The sequence below is a fragment of the Thunnus thynnus genome, chromosome 16 (assembly GCF_963924715.1).
Source record: "Thunnus thynnus chromosome 16, fThuThy2.1, whole genome shotgun sequence".
Taxonomy (NCBI): domain Eukaryota; kingdom Metazoa; phylum Chordata; class Actinopteri; order Scombriformes; family Scombridae; genus Thunnus; species Thunnus thynnus.
This window is the reverse complement of record NC_089532.1, coordinates 16110230-16128537: the sequence shown is the minus strand read 5'-3', so window position 1 is coordinate 16128537 and position 18308 is coordinate 16110230. Positions and strand designations below refer to the sequence as shown.

The 18308-nt window shown below is 40.4% G+C and overlaps 1 protein-coding gene across 3 annotated transcripts in view; it reads right to left on the bottom strand.

The window, feature by feature from the left end:
- The window catches only part of asap2a (ArfGAP with SH3 domain, ankyrin repeat and PH domain 2a), a 61861-nt gene extending 48866 nt beyond the window's left edge, over positions 1-12995 (bottom strand). For 2 of the 3 annotated variants that reach the window (XM_067615159.1, XM_067615160.1), the window contains exon 1: positions 12362-12995. In XM_067615159.1, the coding sequence (XP_067471260.1) occupies positions 12362-12487 (126 nt within the window). In that variant the 5' untranslated portion in view covers positions 12488-12995. The remainder of the gene's footprint in view (positions 1-12361) is intronic. The other variant, XM_067615158.1, reaches the window with a different exon arrangement.
- Positions 12996-18308: the final 5313 nt, after the last annotated feature.

The window sequence follows — 18308 nt, the reverse complement described above, 5'->3', positions numbered from 1 at the left end:
TGTGAACAGTTGGTGTAATACGCCACAATTCTGCTCTCCTCTATGGCTGCCAAAGGTTTCGTTAGGTCATCTCAAAGCACTCAATAGAGAATTTCCTTGTAGAAAAATAAATAAAACATCACATCTTTGGCAGGCATTCATGTCCACTACTTTAAAGAATGAGACATGTCAGCTTTTATGCAGGTGTGGCATTAAAGCGGTCACTTGGTCCAGTGTGTTTTCTGCTGGCGAGCTCAAGGCCGGACACAGAGCTGCCGTCCACAGTTCCACATGTGGCACAGTCAGGGTAAACACAGGAAGGGCACTTGCTTTCTACCTCAACATCCTCGGAGGAAAAGCTGTGACTCATTCAAAACATATGTCAAATATACAGTTCAGCCCTGCAGGCCTGGAATTATCCTGCAGACATTAAAGAGAAGGCAGATCCCTGAGGAAGCTGTGCTCAAGTCAAGCTGTTCACTGAAGTTTATGTACTACAAACGGTTGCGTTATCGAGCTGTCTGACTATGGCAGCTGTAAGATCGACTTAAGTACAGTCTCGATTTTGAATCCACTCAGTGGTGCCAAAACTACAAATCCACTGTATAAAAAAAAAAAATAAAAAAAATCTGAAAACACCCTTTCAAGTGTTTCATTCACAACTTCTCTCCATGCTGAGTGAGTAAAGTCAATATTTGGATAAAGTGGGTTCCATCAAGCCGACCGCTAACAGGCCATGGTTGCAGGGTTTCTCTGTTCTCCCAGACAGCTGAGATGTGTGTAGCCGGCCTGCCCCGGGGCAGAATGGAAAACTCCAGGCTGCAAGTGCAGTGGGAGTGTAGGACACAGAGAAAGGGAGGAGGTGGAGAGTGCTTTTTACTATGTCATAAGATATGCTCATTAACACACACACACATTATGACACATGCTGAAGTACACGCCACCACAAAGCTACTGAAATCTTACACTATGAGTCAATATCCACCAGAGATGGATCATAAACCCGAGAGAACCCAAAACCACTTTCAAACTGATTAAAACATCTCTTGTGGGACTTATGAGCTAAGAGTCTCAATGCTAGCAACCTGAATGTGTCCTTCCACTGTTTTACAGAGACCCTTGAGCAAGTTTTCTGTACAGGTCTTTTTCAGCCTGACTGCAAGTTATTCAAACATCTCATCTACCTTCTGGTATTTTAGCACCGGGACACTTGGTGCTTTACAGCTCCTCAGTGTCAGCACTACAAAGACAACTGCTGGACCAGGGCCTTAACCACAAGCTGCCAGAACTCACACTGGGATGACAACATCAACTGCAGAGCTTAAAGTGTTAGAGAAAACAAACTTTCATGTTAACTGCTGAGGCGTTGTTCAGGGTGCTTTACGTTTTACTAGGCGAGAGAACCGGGCAGAACTTTTGTTTCCGTTTGGTTTTCTCACACAGCTGTACTGCCGCTTGTTCCACATGTTCTGGTGTAGATATTTCAGTAGAAATGGTTTTAACTGTGTCCTGTCAGAGGAATCCCCTTGCTAGCAGACTTATCAAAGCATTACACATAAACCCAACAAAGTGTTAAGTTTAATGCCGTGTTAATTGTTGTCCTCAGGTGAAGATTGAATTTCTTCACACATGACCAAAGGACTTTCAAGTGGGTTAATGTAAGGAGTAAGCACATGAGCAGACTTCAATCAATCACATCTGTCAGGCTATGAAACTCTCTGGGTAAAAAGTCATTGTAGACCTGACGGCACCATGTTTAAAACCTGTTAAAATGGTGTGCCCAACCTTGAGGAGTGTATTTAATGAAGTTTATAAAGTAGCAGGAGGCTGATAAAAAACTAGTTTGAAGGAGGGGCTGGTAAATAAGGACCAAATGTGCTGCGTTTTGAGGAGGGAAAAACTGACTTCACCTTGGAGTTTCTCTTTGGCTCTTTCATATAGTCGTATGTTGTTAACCTCATGGTGTCAGAGTAGAAGCGGAGCCAGAGGCAAAGTGCCCAACAGTTACCACAAGGTTCTGATGATTCCTGAGAGAGACAGAGGGAAAATTACCTGCTTTCTCCTGGAAAGCGCTGCAGTGAAACGAGTCCCTTTGAACTCCACTGGGAACATAAGACTTGAAAAGAGTTCCACTTGACCTGAACCCAGCCTTTTGAAGAAACCGAGACAATCTGACAGATCTCAGACTTCAGGAGAACCCCCACAAACAGCCTCCACATATAAAACTTTCTGCATGGGTAAAATTAGAGCGGGTATCATTTCAAATACGTTTTTGGTTTAATGAATGAAAAATGTCCATCAAAAGAGCCAAAGGTGACTCCTTTGAATTACTTGTTTTGTTTAACAAAGAGTCAAACACCTAGAAGGTATTTAATTTACAGTAATATAAAAAAGCAAATATCTGCAAATCCCCACAATTGAGGAGCTTGAACTAGCCAATGTTTGGCATTTTTGCTTGATAAATGATCTAATTATAAAAATTTCTGTTGATCAACAAATCTTTGAATCGACTAATTGTTTTGGCACTACACGACACAATCTTGTATTACCAAACATTAAAAAAAGAAGACCAAAAGGTAGCAAAACCCACAACATATTCAAACAAAATACCTTGACTCAACTGTCTAATTGCGGCATCAGATTTTGTTTGGCTTGTCAAAAGTCATCTGACTAAAACTCCCTCAAGAGCCTCCAAGGAGTTCATGTTAAAACATTCCACCAACAGAGAAGAAGTCTTGGGTCGACTCTGAGTGAAAGTGACAGCAGGACAACACAACTGTGAGGATTCACCCCTCCCACCCCACACTGGCCCCAAGCAGAGCAGAGTGGCCAGGACTACAAATCAATAGCGGAGTTCATTAATGAAGAGGCAAGGCCTGTCTGGGAACAATAGCAATCAACAGGAGCCGTCTCGGGCAATCTGGGTGAGGACACTATGATGGATGAGAAGAGCTTTATGTTCCCCTTTACCCCCTGTGCCCCTAGTGTCCAACCCCCTAACCTCTACGTAGGACAGCGAGCAGCCAGTCTCTCCTTCAACCTCAATCCCCTTCCTCATGCCAGACTGAGAATTTCAAACATAATTTCTCCTCCAAACCACTTGGACCTACCAGGCCTGACAATGGCCAACAGGCTCCACACAAAAGGTAATCAATTCACTACCAAGCCTCAATACACGCACACACAATGAGGTGAATAAAAGTGTGACAAACCATATCACGTCTGAACAGTCAAAACCCATTGGGGGGGATAAACGAGATCATGGCTTTGAATCGATTGGGACAGGACCGTGACCTCCGCCCCTGGTAGATCCATGGGGAGGGCTGCTGCATCATAATGAGGTCCTGGGTAGAGCCTGTCTCAGGATGATAACACAACCCCTGGTCTACCAGACCCCAGAGGCTGGAGAGACACCTCTCATTTCAAACAAAGATCCCTTAGGACACATTGAGGTCACATAGAAGATGCAAGCTGAACTGTTTGGTACAAAATATACAAAGATACAATATTATACAAAATAACTCCAGTCTTATTAATCTAATAAAGTCTAATTACTGTCTCGTCTTGGCACTTACAACAAATTCAAAAGTGCAACTTGGAAGTACAAGGTGCCAAAAAACTTTCAGTCATAATGATCAGAGTTGCTCCGCCACTAAGCTGTCTACGGAGGCAGTCACAGAGCCGGATCGACTGTGTGTGTAAAAGGGACAGCCAGCACGGTGGAACAGGGAGCTGACGCTGCTGTGTTACATGTCACGCCTCTGAATCCAGAACGCTGGCATGCTATGTATAAGCACACATGGGGGTGGCATTCAGCCGGCTTTCTTTGGTTCAGTGTAAAAAAAGCAAAGGCGGCTTAATGACAGATCTTTTTTGCGTCTACAATGCGGGATATCTGTATAAAAGAGCCTAAAGACTAAAAAAACCTGTGCAGTTTGGCGGAAACAAGTTTTATTGGTGGTTAGTCCAGACTTTGTAGGTTTCTGCTAGTCTTCAGCTTTGTCTCAAGCTTAACTAGACCGTAGAGGACACAGGACTCAAGCTAAAAGTGGTTGAGCCCCTCTATAATATTCTGGTGCACCCTTGTGCAAGACCAAAATGATGACAACTCTATGAAGAACTTGCTTATCGTTCTACAACGCCTGGTACAGGTAAAGAAAGGAAACTACTCATCTACAATAGAAAAACCAAGAGTTTTCACTAAGGATTTGTAAGAATGAATGAAGTTGGCTTTGCTTCAATGTATTTGGCCTACTCTGATGCATTAACTACAGTAAGGCAAAGCCAAGGGACAGTGTGGACAGGGGATGTGGAGTTTGGGTGAAGGCAGAAGCCAGGACTGCACTGATCCTGCCAGAAATCCCTTTTCAATTATAGGGAGCATTAAGCTTCTTAGGTGGTATACTCAAGACTGGCCAGAGTGGCTGGGGGGTATGGTTTGCTCACTTGGGCCAGACTACACATTTAGGCCATGTGTGCGAGTGCTTGTCGATCCACCCGTGTGTTTCTAAAGCTATTAGATGTGGATTGTCCCTGCATCGATAATCCTACTGACTGAAGCCTTGTTAAAACTTTCCTCCAGGCCACCTGTTCCGGGGGGGAAGGGCGGGGGGCAGCTGTTGTCCCCGGCCAGGCCACAGCCGTTCCCGCCAGCCATGCCTGGAATGAGGGGAGGAATCTGGGCTGAAGAAGGCCAGGCCTTTCGTTGGCCCGGGAACAACTCCAGCATCAACACAAGCTGACAGACTGACACATGGGGAAGAGTTACGAGAGCACACTTGCCTTTGGATGTTAACACATCAGCCATAAATCATTGCACTCTAAATGAGACATTTCGGCACAAAGCAGTAGTAGAGAGTAAGTGTCTTATACTGCAACAACCGGTTATGCAAAGACAGAGCAGAATATCCAGTAAGTCAGCTGGAAATTAAATAAGATATCATCTTGTGTTAACAGAAAATAAGGGTTAGAGTCAAGTCAAAGCATGTAAAAACAAAAACAACTTGTGGCCTGAAATTAAGCTTAGAGGTGCCATAAAGGGATAAAAGACTAAACACACTCAAAGCAAGCACTAAACTGTTTTTTTTAATTCATTCATTGATAATCTACTTGCCATTTTACAAGCCTCATTATCTTGTTATACACCGACATCAGGAAAGCTAGGGACAGTCTTTGAGAAGCAGACTGAAGGCTGGTAAAGCCTTCACAGCCAGTGCCAACAGTTGCCTATGCGTGCTGTGAATACCATCACCATTCCCAGAGGTACTCCCCAGTAATCTCTCTACAAAATCAAGCAGCAAGGCAACGTGCCTTACCAGCACATAGCTGGCATACCAGTGTGATGGACTTCTGTTGGACGAAATAATAGCCAGATGGAAGACTAATGACGCTAGCCTTCAGGACCAAGTCAGACCGCCCCCAACCCTCCTCAACACCAGTAATGGCCCATGAAAAGCTGACTTGGCTATAAATAACCGTTATTCATCCGAGAAAAATGAATAAAGTGGACAAAGGGATATGGGACAGAGAGAGAGGCCTAGTGGGTGGGTGGGTTTCTGGCACTATATACTGTAGAGGACACATGCCATGCCTCTCTTTAGATACAGGCCTACAATCACTGCAGCACTGGACTGCAGGATGGTTATTTGGACTAAAGCGACACATAAGTTCCTATATTGCTTTTATAATATTCATGTCTCTTAAGATGATATATAATCATGCAACTTTAGATAGGAAACCAATAAGATGTAACCAGTGCCATGTTCTCAAGAAATCAAATGTCTTAAGTTTTGATAATTTCACTAAATTTGCTAATGTTAAACTTATGCATAAATGATCAGCCTCATAGTGTGCTCAGCGACACGGTAAATCCCCTCAGAGTTTAACTCAGGGTGCATAAGTGAGGAAACACGCCCTTTAGTAAAACCTCCTTTGGAGAGACATTTATCTCTTTAGGGGATCAATTTGTTGAACTATCCTCCCAAAGAACTAAAAGGGGATCATGATAAACTCAAGTCTATTAACTTTAATGATTTTTTGTGTGCTGACTTGTTTTCCTATTCATTGTGAGTATTTGTATAAAAGACTCATCTAGGGACGATGAGCTTAGGTTATGAATGATGTGGTATGTGGCATTAGTTTATGTTATCAGAGGCTGGCTGAGAACATCAAGTGTGGGACATTACTTATGGCTCTAGAGGGTTAGGAACGACTGGGGGATATTTGTATTTAAATGTCTCAGACTGCATAACAAGAAATAACTATCTGTCAAGCAACTAACTGTAAATTACAAAGCAGCTATAATGTCATGAAACATGTTGCGTCTCTGTCTGTGAAACTGTGTGCAGATCTTGAACGTCAAGTAGTGATGGTTGTTTTGCAGCCACAAGCCCTGATACTCAGCAATTTTTCACAGTGTACTGTATGAGTAAGACCTGTTTCTGACTCATTGTATGCATTTAACGCTTAGAAAGGCCTGTTGATGTAATACACAGTGGTCCTAATAACTGATCCACTCTGCAAGAGTATTAATAATCCGTTACAGCTTTAAATGCCAGTCACAACTCCTCAATGAGCCATTAGAGCAATACTGCAATATTATACAAATATACCTGCCTGAACTAGAAGTTGATGCACTTGAGATTTGTTCAAGGAATGAACTCTATTGATTGCATCATTTTTGTCTCTCTCTGCCTGGCAAGATTCAGTAACTGGAGCATAAAAACAGTCACAGGTGCAAAAAATAGAACCGAGACGACTAAAATGTGTGCCAGTTCTGGCCTCAGACAGACATCCTGCAGACATCCTCGTAGGTTTTTCTTGGGTGAGACAAAAGCACAGGAGCATTTTCACCAAGATCAATACTTAACACAGAGGTCAGTTCAGCCCTCAGGGCTAATGCCTCCTTCAAATGGAGCTTGTGAGGTCATGTTTTTGACACAGAAAATTGAGTACACAATAGGCTTTGTGTTAAAGTGGTTTACCTCACGAAAACACTGTTCTGTTGTTCTGCAGATGACAAAATTTTTTTGGTTGTTTTTTCTTTGAAAAAATGAAGAATAAGCTTGTTTCCTGCATTTCAACCTCAAACTATAAAAGAGTAATTAACAAGATAACTAAGTTGTACAAGCTCTGCTATTTCTAAAAATGTAGGCAGAAGTCACAACTCATGAACTCAAGAGCAATTAGAAATCTCCACTTACAAATGTATGAATACCTTAACAGTGGAAGATTTGAATTGTCTCTTGAAGGCACCATAAATGCTGGTGTTCTGCCTGAAAGTCATTTATTTCCAGGTACTAATAAAAATACACTGACCTGTCAACTCTGTAATAATTAAAAAGTCACTTCAAATCATGAAATCAATACATAAACATAAATTATCAGGCAAATTTATTATTGTCTGGTCTTGATTGTAGCATTAACAGTGTACTAGAGAAGTCAACACTTGCCACACAGATCATTTTGAATGAAACTGTGAAAGAAAACCCGGATAATGGAGGTCTTATTTCTGAAAAAGTGTGGACTCTGGTCTTCCCAGAGGAAAGTCAACACAAGTGTGGAGGAAGAAAAGCCATGCTTTACAGGAGCACAAAGGGAGGGTCATGACACAAAGCTTAACATCCTCTTACTGGATAAACAGGTTTTTATTGCTGTGGTTTTACCAACACGCACACACACAGACACACACACACGCAAGCTCTCTGAATGCCCTCTAATAGCCAGCAGTTTAAGACCACTAGCCTAATTAAGATTGTGTCAGATGCAATTAAGTTTAGAAAGAAATAATTGCACAATATTGTACACCCATTTACGTAAACCCTCTGAGTGCTTGAGTCTCTTCTCCTGTTAATGTGTTTAACCTCTTCCACTCCCCCCTCCCTACCATAGACCGATTTTTGTCTGTTTGGGGGGGCAGGGGATCTTTAGGGAGAGATAGCAGGTCAACAGTATATGCCACATAAAACTGGTGTGCGTCATCTGAGAGCTGGGAACCTGAAGATTAATTTGAGGTGTAGCTCAAGTGTATCAAGTTTTTCCTGGTCATAAATCTGTAATACACATTGTGTTTTGGTTAGGAGCCTATTAAAATTTTGAAAGTTATAAGGCAGTAGTGTATAAGGTGTATAGTGTATAAGGCCTTAGAACATTAGGATGGAAGTATATGATGGCCATTCTCATCCTCAATTATGTCTCATAAGTTGTTGCAGCAATTTTTGAGTTGATACCATTTGTTACACATATTTGGTGCAAAATTTAACCAGTTTTGACCACTCGAGAATTGATAAAAAATGGTCAAAAATCCATCCAAAATACCAAATTAAGACACCAAGACCTTGAGGAACACTATGGAAAAATTAATGCTGTGATTTTTTGAAGAGTTGCATTTTTTGGCAATTGGATGGCAAGCACTTCTGTTCTGGAAATTGCTCAGAAACCCTCTTATTGTCAATGTACCCAGGAAAGCCATACATCCTCTGAATGCCCCAGGTCTCTAGTTTGTAAAGTTTCATGAAGCTGTGACCTCATCGTAGAGAATCATAGAGATGAAGTGGCTACTGTGGGGACTAACATCATCACACATGAATACAGCTGGGCTCTTTGAATCCACAAGAGTCTCAGCTTTCCAGTCATACCCAATTGATGCAATTCCAAGACTGTTTAAGGACCCCAGTATGCAGAAATATTCAAATACACCATGTTTAGTATAAATAACACATTTATACAAAAAAACTGCATGGTTTTTGCCCAAAACTGCATGGGATTAGCATAAAGTGGGCTTGTCTGTAAAGGGGAGACTTGTGGATATCCATAGAACCCATTTCCATTCAGATATCTTGGGGTGAGAGGTCAAGGGACCCCTTTGAAAATGGCCATGCCAGTTTTTCACTCGCCAGAATTTAGCCTAACTTTGGAGCATTATTTAGCCCCCTTCCCAACAAGCTAGCATGACATGAGTGGTACCAATGGATGCCTTAGGTCATCTAGTTCATATGCTACCAATATCTTCTAGTTTTAAAACTGAGCCTGATACAACCTCTGAAAGACTAATGGCCAAGGACGCTGGTGTCCTTGTGGAGTTTAAGGGGTTAAAGGTTTCCTATAAACAACAAGACACAGAGGTCAACTTTAAGTGCGACAGCTATTCTGCACAAGTGGAACCTCGATTTGGAAACACAGAACATTGGATGTGATCCATTTCATACAGACAAGATAAGATAGTATGAGGGAGAAGCATATGGGAACGAGGAAAACCTTTACTAGAGAGACCTATAAACGGCCTAAACAGTCACCAAAGACAGCACTGCTGATTTGCCAAAAATACAGTTAATACAGTTTTGCCATTTGTTCTACAACATTAACAACATTTTGAAGCAGACTGAAAACCTTCCTGTTTTCCTGTGGATTTGATTAGTTTTAATGTGTCTGATTGTTCTACTTGTTTGCCTACATTCATGTGTATATGTATAATCTCTATATGTTTTTATTTATGTGAAGCACATTAAATCTCCCCTGGAATGAAATGCATTATATAAATATTAAAGTTTGCTAAGATTTTAAAGTAACCATAACATATTACAATACATGCCAGGAATATGACAGGAAATTAATCATTTTTGCACAATAAATAATATAGTTAATGAGAGAATACTTTTTTCCATCATGTAGTAGCTCTGCACTCCTACATTATTAAAGCTGCACTATAGAGTGCAATGAAAATCATTCTGTACTTGTGTTTGTAAACATATCTACTAAAGTATACTATCAATATCAATACTAGACTCGTGGTTGAACGTTTTTTGGATCTTATATCTCACAGTTTCTGCATAAACTTACATAGACACACAGCTAACTGTCATTCAAATATTCGCACACTATGCCAAAAATGGTTATAATACATCTTTTTAAACAGATAGCATCTCCATATATAAAATATGTTAAGTAGGACCAAACAAGATTGAAGTCAGCAACAAAAGAGACATCTCACTATCAAAACTCATAGGTGCCAGTTCACAAAACTGAAGACACCTTCGGAAATGATGCGTCGGCCCACTGTAGCGTTACAGAACACTCTGCTGCTGCGATCAGTCTGTCCTCAACTGTCTGATCAAGGGTAAAAACTAAAAAGAGAGGATTCATATAACAAACTGCTGATCCAGAGAAGGACGAAACCAGCAAAAAGCTTCAAACTCAGCATAATGCTGAAAACAGCAAAGTCTGATATTCCTATTTTCATTTGATGGTCATGAATATACAGTATGTGGGTGTGTTTTGATACTCAGGGGTGAAATCTGATTTTAAAAAGGTGACTTAAAATTTAGGAAATGCCGAGACAAATATGAACAAAAAAAAAAAAAAAAGCACATTGTTAAATTTTAAAATATGCACGCGACTTGCGGATGCCGTGTACACACATATATGTAAATGTGTTTTTGTTTGTGTGCGTGTGTTTGAGATTCCAGGCAGGCCGGCGGACAATAAGTGGAAGTGTTCCCCGTCCACTGCAGTGTTTAATTAGTCAAACAGACCAAAGTGAGCGGGGTCTTGTTGTGCCAACAATAAGGCCTTGTGTTCTCTGAGCCAGAGCGCTGGGAGGTCAATGTGAAACAACAACACGCTACTCCACATCTCTGGAACAACAATTCAGCAGCTTCAACAGCAAAACTCTCAAACAAAGTTGCTGAATTAGATTCTCAACCCGACAATTCAACCTCACAAGCCAGCAATTACTGCTGACCTACTATTTAAAAACAGTAAAATCTACACATGGATTTGCTTACTCCTACCAAAAAGAAAGAAAAACACATTCCACTCTATGAGATGCTGAAATCATTCCCAAAAGCAGATTAATTGCCATTTCAAAACCGCCAGCAGCCGGAAAGGTTTGAATGAAACAGTGCGTAGAAAGGTGTCTGGTGCTAAATTGAAGCACCTGTCAGCCTGAGCAGGTGTATGTCTGGCTGGCTGGCTCAGTCTACTCCATAAACACAGGTTGAAAATAAAGCCACAACCCTCACTAAGGTGTGGAGGATCAGGCAGCTTAAGATGAAGTTGACACTCAGCCCAGATGTGGATTAGCTGAGTAAAACTGACATTAGAAGCCAATGAATTATCTCGTCGCTGCACATCTTTTTTACACATCCAGACGTCTATTTTTACAATTAAAAAAAAAAAGGTGTTCACAAAAACGTCTGTCACGACTCCATTTGGACTGCAAGGAAAACTTTTCCTCAGCAAAGTCAGGAAGGAAAGATCCATCCCCCCCCACCCACCCACCCTCCCACCCCCCGCATCACGTCACCTAATGTCTTCCAAGCGTACCCTAACTTACAGAGCAGAGACACACTAACACACATACACACGGCGGTGCTCATGTGGGAAATTCTATTTTTACCATCAGGCAGGGCGAGGCTCTGCCAGGGAGCACACAAAGTAGGGAAACTATAACAAGAGAGGGAGGGAGGGAGGGAGGGAGGCTGCGGAGGGCTGACAGGGAACAAAGCGGAAGTGTCCTTCCTCCTGATGACCTGCAAGTTAAAGGAAGAACACAAAGTGCTCTCTGTCCACATACAGTGCAGTGCAGCTGTAAACTGGGGCAGCAGCGTAACACATTTCCTCTTATCATTGTGGGAATGATAATTAAGCCAAAATACATGCAGTCACCACAACTGAAAAAAAAACACTGTGTATATGCAGACGATTGTGACCTTTTTGTTTACCCTCCAATGTATACGTAGGCACTTATATTTCTCTACAGTGTACTTTCACTATTAGTGTCTCTGTCTGCACTGTACACATGACGTCTGCTGCATGTCTGACCATCCTGGAAGAGGAATTCCTCATCAGTTCCTCTTCCTGAGGCGTTTCAGGGAGGTTTTTTTTTTTTTCTTATCTTAATTGAGGGTCAGAGGATATAGAGTAAAACCTTTTATGGCACGTTTGCTGTTTGTGATTTTGGACAATATAAATAAAACTGACTTGACTACACCTGCTCTTGCTGGCTCATAAATGAGAGTACAGACCCAATTCAACTGGTACACTATAGTGCCGGCAAAGTTATAAAGACCTTGATGAATAATGGCCAAGATTGAGGTTGCTAGAATAGAAATATGGAGGATAAAGCATGGGAAGTGGTGTAGTGGGAGAGAGGAGCTGATCTACTATTCTGGACTGACTGTCAGCTCTTCTACGATGAAGCAGAAGATGCATTTACTCACATCTACACCCTATTTTATTTTATCTCCCAATGAAAATTACTATCAGCCATATGTTAATATTATCCTAAAAGATTAGTTCTCTTATTTAGTTCAGATTGGTGAATGTTTGCCTTCATGTTTATGGGAATAGTGGCTATACTCCCAGTCCCACCAGAGTCACTCACCTCCTCCAGAGCAGTCACAGTATTCCTGCAGTGGGACATCCTGGTGGTGAAGTTAGAGGCAGTCGGCGATTTATAATCTTCATTCGTCTCTGCCACAAACTCTGAAACTGTAATTTGGTCCGGCATAATTAATCCCTTTTCTCATAAAAAAAAGAAAGAAAGAAAGAAGAAGAAGCAATTTTCTTAATCCCCTTCTCGTCACTAGTACACTTTTAAGATAGAAAACTTCACAGCAGCAGTGTCTTTGAAGGCTTCTGCGGATAGTAAACCATCTCTGGGGTATGTTTATGTCATTCCCTTGTTCTGCTGCCAACACAATCCGGTGCAGCGGTGTTTGCACGCTGGCTGGAGGAGTTGCAGCGTTGCCGCTCACACCGCGCGGTGCCACAAGGTGATGGATATCCCTCCTGCCTTTCAGCTAAACTACTCCCTTTCCATTCAGTTTCACGGGGTCGTTCCTCTGCTCACAGGAGAAAGTGAAGCTTCCTCGACAGAGCCCCGGTGTCCTCTCTCGGTGTTCCCAAATTTTTGACTGACTGAGCTGGGGGTGAACTTCTTCTTCTCCTTCTTCTTCTTCTCCCAAAGCCCCGGCGGGTAACAACAACCAGCCGTTTCAACGGGAGCGCAAGAAATTGACAAAGGTAGAGGAGGGGGATTCAATGGACGGGCAACAGCCAATCAGGAACGCAAGCTGGTAATTGGGAGCCAATCAGGATCCATGGAAGGCGTGAACTCGTGCTGCCTTCAAATGCTCCTCGTAAACTATCAAATCTTTGTGGTAGTGTGATTTCTAATGTGGCATTTAAGACCTCAACACTGCTTTTAAAATGGATTCACAAGTAAAATGATTCAGTTAAAGATACAAAAGAATCTAATTTGTATTAAATTAGAAAACAAACTAACTGACTTTTGCACACAGACTACAATAAGTAGAAATATAACTGGCCTGTGTAGATAACACTACTGCATATTTTGTTAATATTTTGTATTCACCTCTTCACCTATATAACAAATACATATACAGCTACACCTACCAGAACATTTACATCTGCACATATTTTGCACAACTTTTTTATTTTTACAATCCACAAGTCAAGTCATGTATATAGCCTGTAAGTATTGTGATATTCATAATGTATATAGATTGAATTACATTTACTTGACTTCTTATTTTGTTTGCATTACTCCTAGTTCTTATCTGTTTTCCTTGTTCCCAGCACTGCTGTAACATGCAAATTTCTCCAGAAAGTCTTATCTTATCTTATCTTAAACATATTGGACAACCCTTCAACATCTCTAAATAATATTTATATAATTTACATTTACTCTGCTGCCAATGTTTCATTTAGGATAAAAAATGCCACTGAAAATGAAGAAAGCAAAGCTAAAACTAACATGGTTTGGGTCAATGAATTTTTTGAAAACCAAAATACTCTCTTATAAAACTGTAACAAAGTTAAAAACTTTTCTCATAAAGTATTCACATTATTTTTTGTCCTGTCCCAGGATGATATAAGGTTTGTCAGCATGTAGCTCATTCTTATAGTGAAGTGGTTATGTTTATGGTTTACAGTACACCCACTGTAGGTAAAGTGGGGTTTTATAGTTATCAAAATATTGTGGTGCAGCTAAATAAGTCCATACATTGACCACTCTAATTTTCCACTGGTTTCTTGTGTGCATGTAAATACAGACAATGATTCTAGTAGAGAAACACATTTTATATAGAAACAGTTATGTTACATCCTCCAAGAGAACATCTTTTATCTGTTGAGACAAAGGATATGGAGTAGAAAACATTCTCTGTGCGTTCAAAGAGCTTTTGATGGGATGAGGAGACAAAAGGCACTCTGTCTTAATGGAAGCTGATGGGTTGCTTTTGTTTTGTTCCCAAAATCAGTCGGCACAGATTGAATCTCTGTTGTGGTGTCAGGAAGACACATGCTGTATATGTGATGCTGCCACAAACTGATATCAAACAAAACAATTTTCAATCAAGAATATGTTCTCAGTCTTCATAGCATCCCTTTTTAAATTCTTTGGTATAATACAAAATTCCCCTTAACAATTTTCCACACAGTTCAGTCATCTCCACTTAATTTGTAAACCATATATTTCCTCCAGCATTTGAAAGCAGCATCTCGATGACAGCACTACCACTAGTTTCTCTCTTAAGGTGGAGATAGAAAAAGCACTGTTTCATTTACTTATGCAGTAACACAGTGGCAGTGTAGTTCAGAGTGTGTTTCTGTGCAAATGTCTGTAATGTATAGAAGTATTAGCAAGATGCAAATCCAATGTAATATGACCATATGTCAAAATGAAAACACAGCCCATAACATTCTTATAAAAGTAGATATTTATTGTTGCTGTTGTTTATGTATTTTTTTCAGTCAGATGTTGACTTACATACAGTCAAGTATTAGTCAAAGACAGCAGTTTAATGTAATAGCAAGGAGAATATTCACTGATACTTAACAACAATACCTCCATTATAATATCAATTTAAAAGTTTAATTTAAATTGAATATATATAAAAATGCATCTAAACTGAACTGAGACATTTAAAAAAAACAGCCCTTCCTTGACACTAATATCAAGAAAACCTTTGAATATGTGTTCTTAAGATGATTTATCTTCAGATGTGCAGCTACCGGCCATTTAAATTCTTTTCATGCCTGGAAAATCCTCTCTTTCTTAATCCTTCTGCCGTCCCCTAGGTAATGTCAAATGTTCAAAGAGTTTGTTATCTGCATTTTTCTGAATTCATTACTCATTTAATGGAAATTTCACGTGGCAATACAGAGACACAACAGCACAAAACTACTGCCTCATCATTATGCACACATCCCTGTGCTATACTGTTTATAATATAATCTTCTGTGTTGTGACGAGTCGTTTTTTGCATATGGTCAAAATCCCAGTGTTGACAGCTGACTGAAGATAAGGTTTGTTACACCTCTGATAAAGAGAGGAAACAGATCAACACTTTTGCGATACGCCTCAACAGGATCAACACTGATGCTGGTAATGAGCCCCAGTAGTGTGCAATCATAATGTAGCAGATAAAAAGGCTAATTAGACTAGTAATAACAGAGTGCAATCAACTTTTTATCTGTGTGTGCGCTCCAGAGTTCACATGAAAGTAGCTACTGCATTATGAATCATGTGAGAATATGTTAAGTTGTTCTTTGTAGGCCATAGCCAAGAATAAAAAAGACAGCCGCATCTCCCAGAAGAGAAGAAAGAAACATTCTATCATTAGACGCAGACTGAAACTTGTGAAGACTCTCTCCCATGCCTGAATTTTTGTCAACAGGAGCTTGAAAAAGCAACAGCCTGTTTTCCTGGGTTTTGGGATGAAAAATCTGCTGATGTTTCCCAGCTCATTCAGCCCAAGTGTCGGTATAAATAGTATCACAGCGGCCAAGGCAAAAAAACCCTGGGCAGCCTTTAAATCACAAACTGGGCAGTGTTCACACATTCTTTCAGCTCTGCAGCGTCTCCTGGCAAGCTGCTAAATGAAGAGCCCAAAAGACCCAGGCTGACCCTCAATCGGCTAGCGGGCCTCGACTCCCATATGAAATGAATATACACACACTCCCGACGAACATCTGCTCTCCAGAGACACAGCAGCTCAGTCAGTGAGGTCAGCAGAACCAAACATCACCAGCCCTCCTCCTTCACCGCTGACAGTTTTATACTCTTCAGTACCATCTGCCTTTTTGAACACAGGTTAAATCCTTTCAATCCAGACCAAACCGAGCTAAAAAAAAAAAATCTAAATGCAATGGAAACCAAGGTGAATGAGGTCATCCAGCAGGTGCATGTTGGGAATATAATATGAAAAGCACATTGTTTTATATTTTATGGGATCTGGAAAAAGCACAACCAAGTATATCAACGAGGAATCATAAAAATAACTGTTAAAAAACACAGTAGTTAAAATGTACTTTGTCATGAATGTAGCCTTTTGAATAAATAATCTATATTCTGTTTTTGTTACGTCATGTAATCATCAAAGCCTCGTAAAGTTCAGATTTTTAAATTTTACTACCGAGCTGCATTTGCTGCCAAAGCAGAAGCTGCCAGCTGCTTTATTAAACTGAACAGAGGCCTCATTCACGAGCAGGGACCATCCTCAATATAGACCTTGTTTGCATGCAAGCAACTTACAGCCTTGAGAAACAAGTCAGAGAGGTAGTTGTTTGATCTGCTGTGTATATGGCTGCTGTATTTGAATATTTTATAATGTTTCAATGCCACAACCAACTGAAAATGTAAGTATTTTTCGTCACTTAGCTACACACAATGTGCCATTTTACTTTCTTTTAAAGACAAATGAATCACTGTGTCATACAAAGTTGATTTGGTAATGAAAACCAAATGCCATCATGCAGCTGCAGACAGTATAGCCAAAGCATATGTCATACTGTACACAGACTTAGAAAAGATGTCATTTGTATTGTGAACAGGGTGTGTCGGTACACTCCTTCTTCTTCGAAATGAGCCACAAACATCCAATGTAGTTTTATTGATTTGGCATTTGAATGTTAGCAAGAACATATGACATCTAATAGTAATAAATGGATTGAGGTCTGAGTGGGAGTCACTTTTTCCTAATTGCGCAGCCATGACATCATGATTGTGTAACAGGTGGGATAACCTCACAATCCAGCTGCTTGTGCTTCAAATAAGTGGAATGAATGACTTCTTTGTTTAAAATAATTTGCAACTAATTCCTCTCATTCTGCAGCTGAAACTTTCCAACACACAAGCAGACGAAAAAATAAACAGCATATTCTGGTCCAAGCTCGGGTCCACTTCTGAAACATCTCACGGTCTGAACCGTATGTCAACTTCTCATGGATCATGCATCACATTACTGACTAAAGGCTACATTAAAGAAGAGCTTGTTAAACAAATGAGGTAGCTGCACATAGGCATGAACTGAACAAGCAGTGTCTGGTGAACCTGAGCAGTAGCTGCACACACTGAGACTCCTAATGGCAGAGGAATGAAGAGAAAAGGGGAGGGGAAGGGTGAAGGAACAAGGGGAGGGAGGGGAGTAGTGAATGGAGGGCAGTCAACTGTAACGAGGCAAGTCTTTTCTCACAAATCCTCAGAGAAGGAGCTCAAGCATAAGTTCAGGCAAAACTATTTTGTACAAGAACCTATACCTTCTGTGTACATTGGTTGCCCATCAGTTTCTGCATTCATGGTCTCACACCAGCCAACATGTCTCACATGCTTATGAACCAGTACAGCCTCTTAAGGCCTCTGGCATGAGTCTTTTAGTTGTTCCAAAGTGCAGAATTGAAACTTTTGGTGAGGCAGCTTTTATGCTCCGAGCTGTTGGAACAGTTTGCCTGAGGACCTGAGAGCAGCTGGAAGTGTTGATCTCTTTAAACGTAGACTTAAAACCTGCCTCTTCAGCCTGGCTTTTGACTAAGAATGATTTATAGACATTATTTACCTTATTTTATTCTCTTATTTTATTGCATTCATGTTGCACAATTGTATTATTATTATTATAATTATTATTATTATTATCATTATTCCCTCTAATCAATACTGTCTTTGTTTTTTTTTTTATCTATTTTTAAAATCAAATTTGAATTTCACTCTATTATTAATATAGGTTTTAAATCTATTTTATTTTATTTTCATAATTTTTATTTTTCACATTAGTCTCAAATTGTTTTACTGTCTTATTTATTTATTGGCTTGTCAGTCATCTGTGAAACACTTTCAATTGCACTAACTTGTAGGAAAAGTGCTATATGAATAAAGTTTGATTGATTGATTGATACGAAGTAGAAAATAACAGTGCAGTACTGATACGGAACTCAGTTTACTACCACATGGAGCTATTTTTTTGGCAAGGCAAGTGTGCAGTGCATGTAACTGATTGGGATACTACTTTAAACCCTATTTCAGCCCTGTG